This window comes from Conger conger, chromosome 1 (assembly GCF_963514075.1).
Source record: "Conger conger chromosome 1, fConCon1.1, whole genome shotgun sequence".
Taxonomy (NCBI): Eukaryota; Metazoa; Chordata; class Actinopteri; order Anguilliformes; family Congridae; genus Conger; species Conger conger.
The window spans coordinates 79,733,590-79,744,618 of NC_083760.1; the positions used below are offsets into that span (position 1 = coordinate 79,733,590).

The window sequence follows — 11,029 nt, forward strand, 5'->3', positions numbered from 1 at the left end:
ATTCACATATCTACATCAACTAGCAATGTAAGTGCATTCGATTGTTCTGCACAGTTTCTCAGCTGTAACACCACCGGCCTTTTCCCAAATAAACACGGGGTTAGACGAGTTTACTCTAGACCACACCTCCTCAGTCCAGCTGGTGGCAACATGCGTGATGACATCACCGCACTACCTGATTATTGGTTAGTACACCATCTATCACTTAGCCAATCGCAGGTTTGTACTGTTACGTCGGCTGAGAATTCGACTCAGGCAGCACGGAGGGGGTGGGGCAGAGAGATAGCGACGTCAAAGAGAGTTGCTAGGAGCAATATGATTGGTCGGAGGGGGCGATGCACAGTCTGTTGCTGAGAGAAAAAGAGAGCGACGGAAAAGAAGGGAAGAGAGAAAAAAGCGAAGAAAATAAAGATAAAGCTAACAGAGGAGAGACAGGTACTGCAAGCAATATGAGTATACGTGTAGGCTAGTATTGTGATAATGTCTGTTTTGACCTTAACCACAAGAATAACAAAAATAAACTTTTGGTGGAGAATACTTTACATTCTCCTCCCCCTCTCTGATTTAATTGGCACCTCACTCTTCTCACTCCCTCAGGTCCGAGTCTGAATTGAACCAAATCGTGAAACTTGCACGTAAAGTTGTAGTTTTTTTACCCAGAGCCCAATAGAACTGGGAACGAAAGCTTCGAAGATAATGAACGACAATTCCCAGAGTCTATCGTGCATCAAGGGGTGGCACCTGCACTCCCCTTTGTGATAAACATAGGTCGTTGGAGATGAAGAGATTGGGTATACTTTTGTAATTGGCTACCGGCGTTTTCGGCACTCCCATTAGCCCGCCTACTCCTTGTTCCCAAGCTTCTTTTTGCACTGATTGGATACTGTAAACTTTGGGCCATGGTATCGGCTGGGTCCGTTCCCCTTGTCGCAATTCGCCCGGGATGTGTGTCAGTCAACTCCACTTTGACAGTCAGCCACGCCTATAACTTCTTATTCTCTAAACGATAGGTTACTGTACCTGTCATTGATTTCTGATTGGTTAGACGGGCCAGCTGTTAGGGGTTCATTCACCATTTTGTGACTGTAGTGGTAAAGGGACTCGGAGAGTTTTCCCCCTCCTTTGAGTTGCTGTGAGGAAAAAAAGACATGTTTTACGGAGGGAAAATAAAGTAAAGCCCGAACAGACAGCAGCCATGGACGGCAGTGTGATTTTATTCATTTTCGTATTTGCCATTTCATCTGCGAACAGCACCGTAAATCTTTCTGTTGCCAACTGAATCTTTCCATTGGGGTGAGTTTACTAAGCGAGTTTATTTTCTCTAACGTTACTCTAGCTTTCTCTATATCAGCTGGCTATTATCGATAGCTAACCAGCTGTCTGTTCCTGGTGCTGTTTTCATGACTGTCTCTGTCTGCAAAAAATGCAAAGAGAGAAATGAGTATCCAATAGAATGGAATGGAGAGAGACGCCGGAGAGAAAACGAGGGGAGGAGAGGAGGGGGTGGGGGTGCACAGTCTAAACTTTGTCAAATGTTTTAACGGCATAGCTAGCAAGCTAAGTTAGCTACTAGGACAGTGTTAGCCGCTGCGTCGGTGTTGCGACTGACAGCACCAAACATGACTGTGTGCAGGTAATAAGCGATCTACACAGCTACCAAGCTAGATAGCGAATAAAACACACACAAACACACAATGACAACACACACTAACAGTAATAAATGCGATTTTAATGCTGCTGTCACTGTGATTTTGCTATGGGTAACCGTTTATCTTTTGTGACAGCTGCTTACTATCTTGCTAACTACTATCAATCATACTGTCAAAACTACTTAGCTTGCTGCGCTAACTACCTAGTTACTCGCTACTATTGGGGCTGCAAATACTACTAGAACTAGCTGGCTAGCCAGCTACTTCTACGACCCCTCAAATGTTGCACCGGAGTACTGATATAAAATAGAACTTTTGAGCTATGTCCGGTAAATCTGGATTTTTTTCATTACTTTTTCGTGTTATGTGTACTGTTGCATGGAATTCCAAGGGTTATTTTATCTGTAAACCTTCGTTGTGTTGGAAAGAGAGGCCTGTCTATTTGGGATTAGCGTCACTCGAATCTGGCTGGGTTGTGCTGCTGCTACCGAGTAGCATACGTACACCGCTCACACTCCATTGACATTGTGAATCGGCATTGATACTACTACGGGCAATGCTACTGTGCTGACTGCACAACTGTTTCCTATACCGGTATTACTTAACTGAATGTTAACTCTATTTGGCTTTTTGTGCTGGCCTGCAATTATTTGAAACATGCATCAAAACTAATGCTTTTCAAAACCAAATGATAGTATTCGCTTGCTAGTACAGTTGCACGTAACGTCACGTTCAAACTATCACAGAATAGCAACACAAATGGCAATGCACTTAGTATTTGTCGGGTAGCCTATATGTTGAGCAATGGACAATACCCTTTCTGTTAAAAAATAATTAATTATTTTCAGTATTAGCATGTCAGCATTCTATTATTGCCGCTTGAGAGTCGATTCCAGTTGTCCCTACTAAAATATATCCTTAAACTATAAGCAGTGGTAAATGTTACACATACATACTATAATCTGTACAACTACACTACTTAATTAGCCGTTGGCCTTGCTGTCATTGGGCGAATAAAAAAAACAAAACTTTCTGGACGTGGAAGACGTGCAACTAAATCCCAAACTGTTGTCCATCACTAATAGCCGAGTTGTCAGTGTTGCTAATGTCATATGTGACGTTTTTAATATCCTGCTATGGTTAGTACCATATCTACAGTCACTGTCAGAGTCACTGTCTCAACTGTGCCCGAGCTATCTTCAGATAGTATCACTGAAAATACGAGGTCGTCTACTCCACAGTGAGTACATGTATCACTGCTGTTATTTTTTGTTTGATGTGCGTGTTCCCTGGTGACCCAGTTAAACCGGGACTAACCTGACGCTCGAGCATGGGAAACTACAGCGCTCTACGCCCACATTCCAGCATAACGCACTTCCTTCACGAAGCTCAGCAGTAACCACAGTCCACACAATTACCTGCGCCCTGTCCTGTTTGATTACTGCATACTGCATGCCATTAGCAGAGAAAGTATGGCATGTTTTTTTGCTGCGCATATGGCTATGTGAGGGTGTGTGCATGTGTGTGTGTGTGTGTGTGTTTCTCTGTGGGTGTGTGCTTCTGTTTGTCTTTGTGTATGTGCATATGTGCATGCATGCATGCATGTTGATGTGTGTGTGTATATGAATGTATGTGTGCATGCATGTATTTATCTGTGTGTGCATGCATGTGTGTGTGTGCATGTATGTGTGCATGCATGCATGCATTTATCTGTGTGTGCAACATGTGTGTGTGCGTGCATGCATGCGTGTGTCTATATGCATGTGTGCATGCCTATGGGTATATGTGTGTGTGCCTGTGTGTGCGTTTCAACAGCTCGATGCACTGTATTAGAGTGGGATTCTCCTCCTCTATCTCAGTGCATTTTAACACTCGGTGCATGTTAGGCTTGTGACGCTGTCAGCAAGGCAGAGCGTGGTACACCGGTACATACTTAGCATCTGTGGTGGAAGCACTGTGGCAGCTCCATTTTCCCTGAGCTGAAGTCCTTTCGTAATCAGTGTGCTGATGGGGGATCTTTCACTGTTTTATTAATATCCACTCTGTGCAAAAGCAGCTGCATCAGAGGTGCCACCTCCAGAAGGACGCCTCAGCACGGCGAGGGCCGCACGCGAACGCATGCCCCTGCCCTGGGGCACCGTGCCCAGGGGGCCGCCGCTATGTGCCCTCGCTATGCGCCCTCGCTATGCGCCCTCGCCATGCGCCCTCTCTATGCGCCCTCGCTATGTGCCCTCGCTATGCGTCCTCGCTATGCGCCCTCGCTATGTGCCCTCGCTATGTGCCCTCGCTATGCGCCCTCGCTATGTGCCCTCGCTATGCGCCCTCGCTATGTGCCCTCGCTATGCGCCCTCGCTCGAGTTCCAGCGCGGTCAGACCTCGTTTTCCCCTCTCGTCAGGACCGATCGCCTCGCTATCCCTGCTCCGATATTACGCAGCCATTGTCTCGCCAGCTGCCCATCTGTTAGGGTCAGACTCGGTCTACCATGCTTAAAATAAAAATAAAACGCATTAAGGTAGATTGAGTTATTATTTTTGTTTTGAGTTACGCAACATTTATTTGCATTTTAGGTGTCGTATATATATCATGTTAGGAAAGTAATCTTGCCTTGTCTTTTGCTGTCTACCAGCTGAAATGTCTTTTTTTAGGTGTTAGGGTTAGGGTAGGGAGTGTCGTGTAATAAGCAGTGTAGTGTAATGGTACTGGGACAGCGTGTGTAACTCAGACTGAGGGCAGTGCATTGTAATGGTTCTGGGACAGAGTGTGTAACTCAGACTGAGGGCAGTGTAGTGTAATGGTTCAGGACCTGAGCCTGTAACTCAGACTGAGGGCAGTGTTGTGTAATGGTTCTGGGACAGAGTGTGTAACTCAGACTGAGGGCAGTGTAGTGTAATGGTTCTGGGACAGCGTGTGTAACTCAGACTGAGGGCAGTGTAGTGTAATGGTTCTGGGACAAAGTGTGTAACTCAGACTGAGGGCAGTGTAGTGTAATGGTTCTGGGACAGAGTGTGTAACTCAGACTGAGGGCAGTGTAGTGTAATGGTTCAGGACCTGAGTGTGTAACTCAGACTGAGGGCAGTGTTGTGTAATGGTTCAGGACCTGAGCCTATAACTCAGACTGAGGGCAGTGTAGTGTAATGGTTCAGGAACTGAGCCTGTAACTCAGACTGAGGGCAGTGTAGTGTAATGGTTCAGGACCTGAGTGTGTGACTCAGACTGAGGGCAGTGTAGTGTAATGGTTCTGGGACAGAGTGTGTAACTCAGACTGAGGGCAGTGTAGTGTAATGGTTCAGGACCTGAGTGTGTAACTCAGACTGAGGGCAGTGTAGTGTAATGGTTCAGGAACTGAGCCTGTAACTCAGACTGTGGGCAGTGTAGTGTAATGGTTCAGGACCTGAGTGTGTAACTCAGACTGAGGGCAGTGTAGTGTAATGGTTCAGGAACTGAGCCTGTAACTCAGACTGAGGGCAGTGTAGTGTAATGGTTCAGGACCTGAGCCTGTAACTCAGACTGAGGGCAGTGTAGTGTAATGGTTCAGGAACTGAGCCTGCAACTCAGACTGAGGGCAGTGTAGTGTAATGGTTCTGGGACAGAGTGTGTAACTCAGACTGAGGGCAGTGTAGTGTAATGGTTCAGGAACTGAGCCTGTAACTCAGACTGAGGGCAGTGTAGTGTAATGGTTCTGGGACACTGTGACTGCGGGTTTGTTTCTCAGCTGGGGGGCTGCTGTTGTAGCCTTGAGTGAGGTACTTAACCTGAATTCCTGCGCTGAAATATGCAGCTGTGGAAATGGCTCGTATGTGAAAGGAAGGAATGTACTGTAGTGTGGGTAAGTCACTCCGTATGGGAGTGTTTTCTGAATGCGGAATTGTACGGAACAGGATTACTATTGAAGTTCTAGTCAGGCTCTTGTGTTGAGTCCCGGTCATGGTGATTTTATTTCCCTTTCCTAAAGACCTTGGGTGTTATCAGTCCTCAGTGGAGTGGTTACCCCCGTCTGGAGACTGTGGTTCTCAATGTCAGATGTGTGTGACTTCTTCTCCTCCTCCACTGATCTGTGGATCACCGGTGTGGTGAAAACACCGAAGGAGCACCAGTGGCATGTTTCTGAAAGCCTTGACTGTAATTACCCATGTTTAATGTTTAATCCCCAGGCCGTTTGTGTGGGGCAGTGAGTGTCCAGGCCTAGCGACCCTGACCCGTGTTGCCAAACCCCACCCACTGAAATTCCCCAAACCACCTCCAAAATTCCCCAAATTTAATATTGGCAAATATTCTAATGCACAGTGGGGAAGTGCCACGTGTGACCCAACAAGTCGTTTGAGTCCTCGGTGCCAGGTTTGGAGACAAATTCCCCAAAATGGGCAACACTGGCCCTGACCTGGGTCTGAGAACAAGGCCGAGCTCCAGACCAGTTGGGCATGGTATTGATACTGAAACCAGAACTGTGTTGCCAGTGTCTTACTTTGTGTGTGTGTGTGTATGTGTGTGTGTGTGTGTGTGTGTGTGTGTGTGTATCTGTGTGGTGTATATGTGTGTGTGCATGTGTATGTATGTGAGTGTGATTGTATATGTGTGTGTGTTCGTGCATGTGTGGGGTGGCATGATGTGTGTGTTATGCATTATGTGTGCCTGTGTGTGTGCGCGTGTGTGTGTGTATGTGTGTGCATGCGTGCATGCATCAAAAGCTGAATATGAGCCAAGACCCAGCAAAATATTGTGAAACCAAAACCATGACCAGGCAAGTTTTCTATGGCAGAGACTGGCAGCTAGACTGTGAATCAGGGCCTGGGAAGTATTAACAGTGATACTGTACCCCCAGCCTAATCCTCTCTTCTCTCTCCTCTCTCCTCTAGCCTCTCGCCTCTATCCTCCAGTCTCTATCCTCCAGTCTCTATCCTCCAGTCTCTATCCTACAGCCTCTATCCTCTATCCTCTATCCTCTATCCTCTATCCTCTAGTCTCTATCCTCTAGTCTCTATCCTCTATCCTTCAGTCTCTATCCTCTATCCTCCAGTCTCTATCCTCTATCCCCCAGCCTCTATCCTCTATCCCCCAGCCTCTATCCTCTATCCTCCAGTCTCTGTCCTCTATCCTCTATCCTCTATCCTCCAGTCTCTATCCTCTATCCTCCAGTCTCTGTCCTCTATCCTCTATCCTCCAGTCTCTATCCTCTATCCTCCAGTCTCTATCCTCTATCCTCCAGTCTCTATCCTCTATCCTCTATCCTCCAGTCTCTATCCTCTATCCTCTATCCTCCAGCCTCTATCCTCTATCCTCCAGTCTCTATCCTCTATCCTCCAGTATCTATCCCCCAGCCTGTATTCTCCAGCAGTGCCTGCGGGCCCTGCAGCTCCCCTGGCAGGAGGCCTCAGCGTCTGCCTGCTCAGCACGTCAGTGCCTCTGATCAGTGTTGGTCACACGTTCTCTCATAATGAGCCCGAGGCGTTTTAACCCTCGCTGTGCAGGCAGGAAGGCAGGGGCTAACACAGCTGACTCTCACTCACGCGCTGAAGAGAGGGAGGACAGACTGAGATGGAGGAGAGGAGGTGAAGGAGGGAGGGAGTGACAGATAAACAGATGGAGAGATAGGAGAGCAGGTAACGGAGCGAGGGAGTGACTGATTTGGAGAGCGAGGTGAGGATTTGGGGAGTGAGGGAGGTGAGAGACAGATGACAGGGTGGGGTCTAGGAGCAGAATATCGGGTCCATAGAAAGTCTTATGGGCAAGGTGCTGGCTGTCTGAGCAAACAAACAGTTAAAAAGCCTGTTCACAAATAGAAAATATCTGGGTGTGTTTGTGTGTGTGTGTGTGTGTGTGTGCACGTAGCAGCTCCTTAATGAAAGGCAGGAAGGTATTTCATGCCTTAATCTAAGGCAGGAAATGTGTGTTTTGCATACATGCATGTGTGTGTGTGTACACGACTGGGTGGTTGTGTGTGTGGATGTGTGTGTGTGTGTGCGTGTGTGTGTGTGCGTGTGAGCCTGTGCGTGTACATGTTTGTTTGCACGCCAGGGCTTCGTCTCCTCCCCAGTTTGTCTACATTGTTATTGTGTGCGTGTGCGTGTGTGTTTGTATCCTGTGATACGCCAGCTTGCATTGAAATCTTTAGCTGCTGAAGTGGGTGTAGGCTATATTTGTGTGCGAGAGAGAGAGAGTCTGGCTTTCACTCAGCGAGGAGAAGTGCCGAGGTCTTGGCAGTAAACGGAGGGCTGTGGACCCGGGGCAGACGTCCGTAGTGTGTGCATGTTGTCGTCCGCAGAGTCACCCCGCACGCTTTCCCGCTTGAGTCCGGGGCCCCTGAACTGCTCCGTGTGATCGCGGCTTATTGCACTCGTTTCAGTGGTGCTCATGGGTCCTGTATTAGGGAGGCTACCAAGAAGATTAACATGCAAATAAGTAACCTTCAGATTTTTTTTTCCCATTCGCGTTGTGGAGTTTGTTTGGCCATGTTCGCTATGAGTAGTGGGGGTGGATGTACCCACTGAAGATACAGGCATTGAGAAGCCGTCAGAGGTCCTTTGTGCCATCGGCCATCTGCTCTCTGTAGTCCTCTACAGGGTCTGTCTGTGTGGGTCTTGTTTGGGGTGGGACGCCGCGGCTTGTGTATTACTGACGAACGTCTCTCTTCTCTCTTTCTCATAGTTTGGAAAAAGTCAGGACAGGAAGAGACTGTGAGAGGAAGAGGAAGAGAAGGGAGGAGTGAGAGAAGAGCGGACACAAAAAGCACTGAAGGGCGGCACTTTAAAGGAAAGGGGGGGACGAAGACGAGGCGAGTGGAAAAAGAAAAAAGGATGAAGCAGGTGAAAAAGCAAGGAGGGCGCTCCCCTACGTTGGCCCGGGCCAAGGGGGGCCGGAGGCGGGGGGCAGAGGGGGAGAGGAGAGACCGAACCAGGGACGGTGCTGACGAGCAGCTGCAGACCGCGAGACAGACCCCGCCCAGTTCTCACACCTCCGAGGAGGAGCCAATCAGGGGCGGCGGAACCCCCGACAGGGAGGGCCAGAGGGAGCAGGGGCCGGGGCGGCCGGAGGACCGGGAGAGGGCGGAGGGCGACCGGGGGGCCCCTAAACCAGGGGGGCCGCACAGCAACAGCAGCAGCGCGGCCAGCGCGGGCAGCAGCCCCAACCCCTCCTCCAACCGCAAAACGGCCACCTTCAAGGCCCGCGTGCCCAAGAAGAAGTACACCTACGAGCACTGCTCCCTCACGCCCACGCACTGCTCCCTGACCCCCACGCACTGCTCCCTGACCCCCACACACAGCGCCCTAGCCCCCACACACAACGCCCTCACCCCCACGCACAGCAGTACCTACAACCACAGCGGCAGCAGCAGCGGCAGCCAGTCGGCGGCCCCCAGCACGGTGACGAGTGAGGACAGCGCGGACGCGGACGCTCTGAGCCAGAGCGGGGGCCTGCCGGAGGACTGCAGCGCCGGGCCGGCCCGTCACAAGGCCGGGGGCGCCGGGGAGCGGCTGGGGGAGAGAGGGCCCGAGGGGGACGCCGAGGGCGAGGGGGCCCCCAGCTCCGTGAGGTCCTCCTCCACGGACACGGCCAGCGAGCACTCCGCGGACCTGGAGGTCCCGCCGCCCCGTCTGCAGCCCAGCCCTCTCCCCTCACCCCCCGGCCTGCCCGCCCGGCGCAGCCCCCCGCCCTGGAGGGACGGCCTGCCCGGGGGCCTGGAGGACGCAATGGCGAAGGGGCTGAAGAACCAGCGGGTGCTGGCCCGCCACCGGCGGAGGACTTGGGCCGGCGAGGCCCCGGAGGAGGACAGCAGGGACAGGACTGCCCCGCCCTGCCCCGTGTTCTGGCCGGGCGTGGTGCGGGGCGTGAGCGGGGAGGGGCGCACCGTGGGGGTGCAGCCCAACGGAGACTCCACCCTGCACCACTACCCCTTCAAAGGCACGGCGTCCTGCGACTCCGTGGACCTGGTCCTGGACGCCCAGCCTCCCGGCTCCAGCCCCGTCGCCATAGGGACGCGGGTGTGCGTGCCGTTCGGGGGCGGGGGCGGCGAGGCGGGGGCGGGGCAGCTGTACCGGGAGGGCGTGGTCTCCCAGGTGGACCCCCACCCGGCCGTTTCGTTCCCGTACCGCGTGATGCTGAGGGAGGACGGGGAGGTGCTGGCGGACCAGGCCGCCGGGGAGGAGGAGAGGGGCAGGGCCAGCGCCCAGGCCGTGTGGGTGTCCCGCCAGAGCCTGCGCCTCCTCATCCCGCCCTGGGACCTGCCCCAGCCCGAGGGGGGCCGGGAGAGGGAGCGGGAGGACCGGGAGCGCGAGGAGAGGGAGCGCAGGGAGGAGATGGAGGTGGAGCGGGAGGTCATCCAGCTCAGCATCGGCATGGCGTTGGGCGGGGCCAGGCTGGGCTGCGGCTTCCCTCCGGGGGGTGTGACGGGACCGCATTTCGGCTCTGCGCCCCCCTCCACCGCCCCGTCCGGCGCCCCGAACCTGGCCCACGGCCTGGCCGCGGACCGCGACCGAGAGCGTGAGCCCCAGAAACAGCCCCAGACCCCGGAGGAGGACATGGAGGTGTCCCACTTCAGCATGGTCCCGCTGGCCGGGGGCATGGGGGGCAAGCCCGGGGGCATCCTCCAGCACCGGCAGATCCTCTCCAAGCCCCTGGGCTACCCCGGCCCCCATCTGTCGGTGGTGCGGGGCGTCGGCACGCCCCTGGGGCCCCACCTGATCGCCGGCCCCCAGCCCCCTCCCGTTTCGGCACTTCTGGGCCCCGAGCTGGGCGTGGGGCCCCCTCACCTGCCGCCCCTGCCCCCCTCGGCCGGCTCCCGGATGGAGAAGGCGCCCTCGCAGGCCCCCACCCCCACGGGCGGGGCCCCCGGGGCGGGCGGCTCGGGCTCCTCCTCCTCCTCCGCCTCCTCCTCGCGGTCGCGCACGCCGCTCACGGCCGCGCAGCAGAAGTACAAGAAGGGCGACGTGGTGTGCACGCCCAACGGCATCCGCAAGAAGTTCAACGGCAAGCAGTGGAGGCGGCTGTGCTCGCGGGAGGGCTGCATGAAGGAGTCCCAGCGGCGCGGCTACTGCTCCCGCCACCTGTCCATGCGCACCAAGGAGATGGAGGGCGGGGCGGAGCGCGACCGGGGCGGGGGCAGCAGCTCGGGCACGGCCACGCCCTCGGACCTGCGGCCGGGCGGCGGGAGGGGCAGCAGCGAGTTCGACTGGGACGAGACGTCGCGGGACAGCAGCGAGGCCAGCAGCCGGGGCGGGGACTCGCGCCCGCGCCTGGTGCTGCCATCCCTGCTGCCGCAGGACTTCTCCCGCTTCGACCTGGAGGAGTGCGAGGCGGCCACCATGCTGGTGTCGCTGGGCAGCTCCCGCTCGGGAACGCCCTCCTTCTCGCCCGTGTCCAACCAGTCGCCCTTCTCCCCCGCGCC

General features: G+C 53.9%; 1 protein-coding gene across 1 annotated transcript in view; it reads left to right on the forward strand.

The window, feature by feature from the left end:
• The first annotated feature begins 1,091 nt into the window (after positions 1 to 1,091).
• The window catches only part of cicb (capicua transcriptional repressor b), a 47,895-nt gene continuing 37,957 nt past the window's right edge, over positions 1,092 to 11,029 (forward strand). The window contains 2 exon segments of the mRNA XM_061251266.1: positions 1,092 to 1,293; positions 8,293 to 11,029. The exon segment at positions 8,293 to 11,029 is cut by the window's right edge and continues 992 nt beyond it. Of these exon segments, the coding sequence (XP_061107250.1) occupies positions 8,442 to 11,029 (2,588 nt within the window). The 5' untranslated portion in view covers positions 1,092 to 1,293; positions 8,293 to 8,441.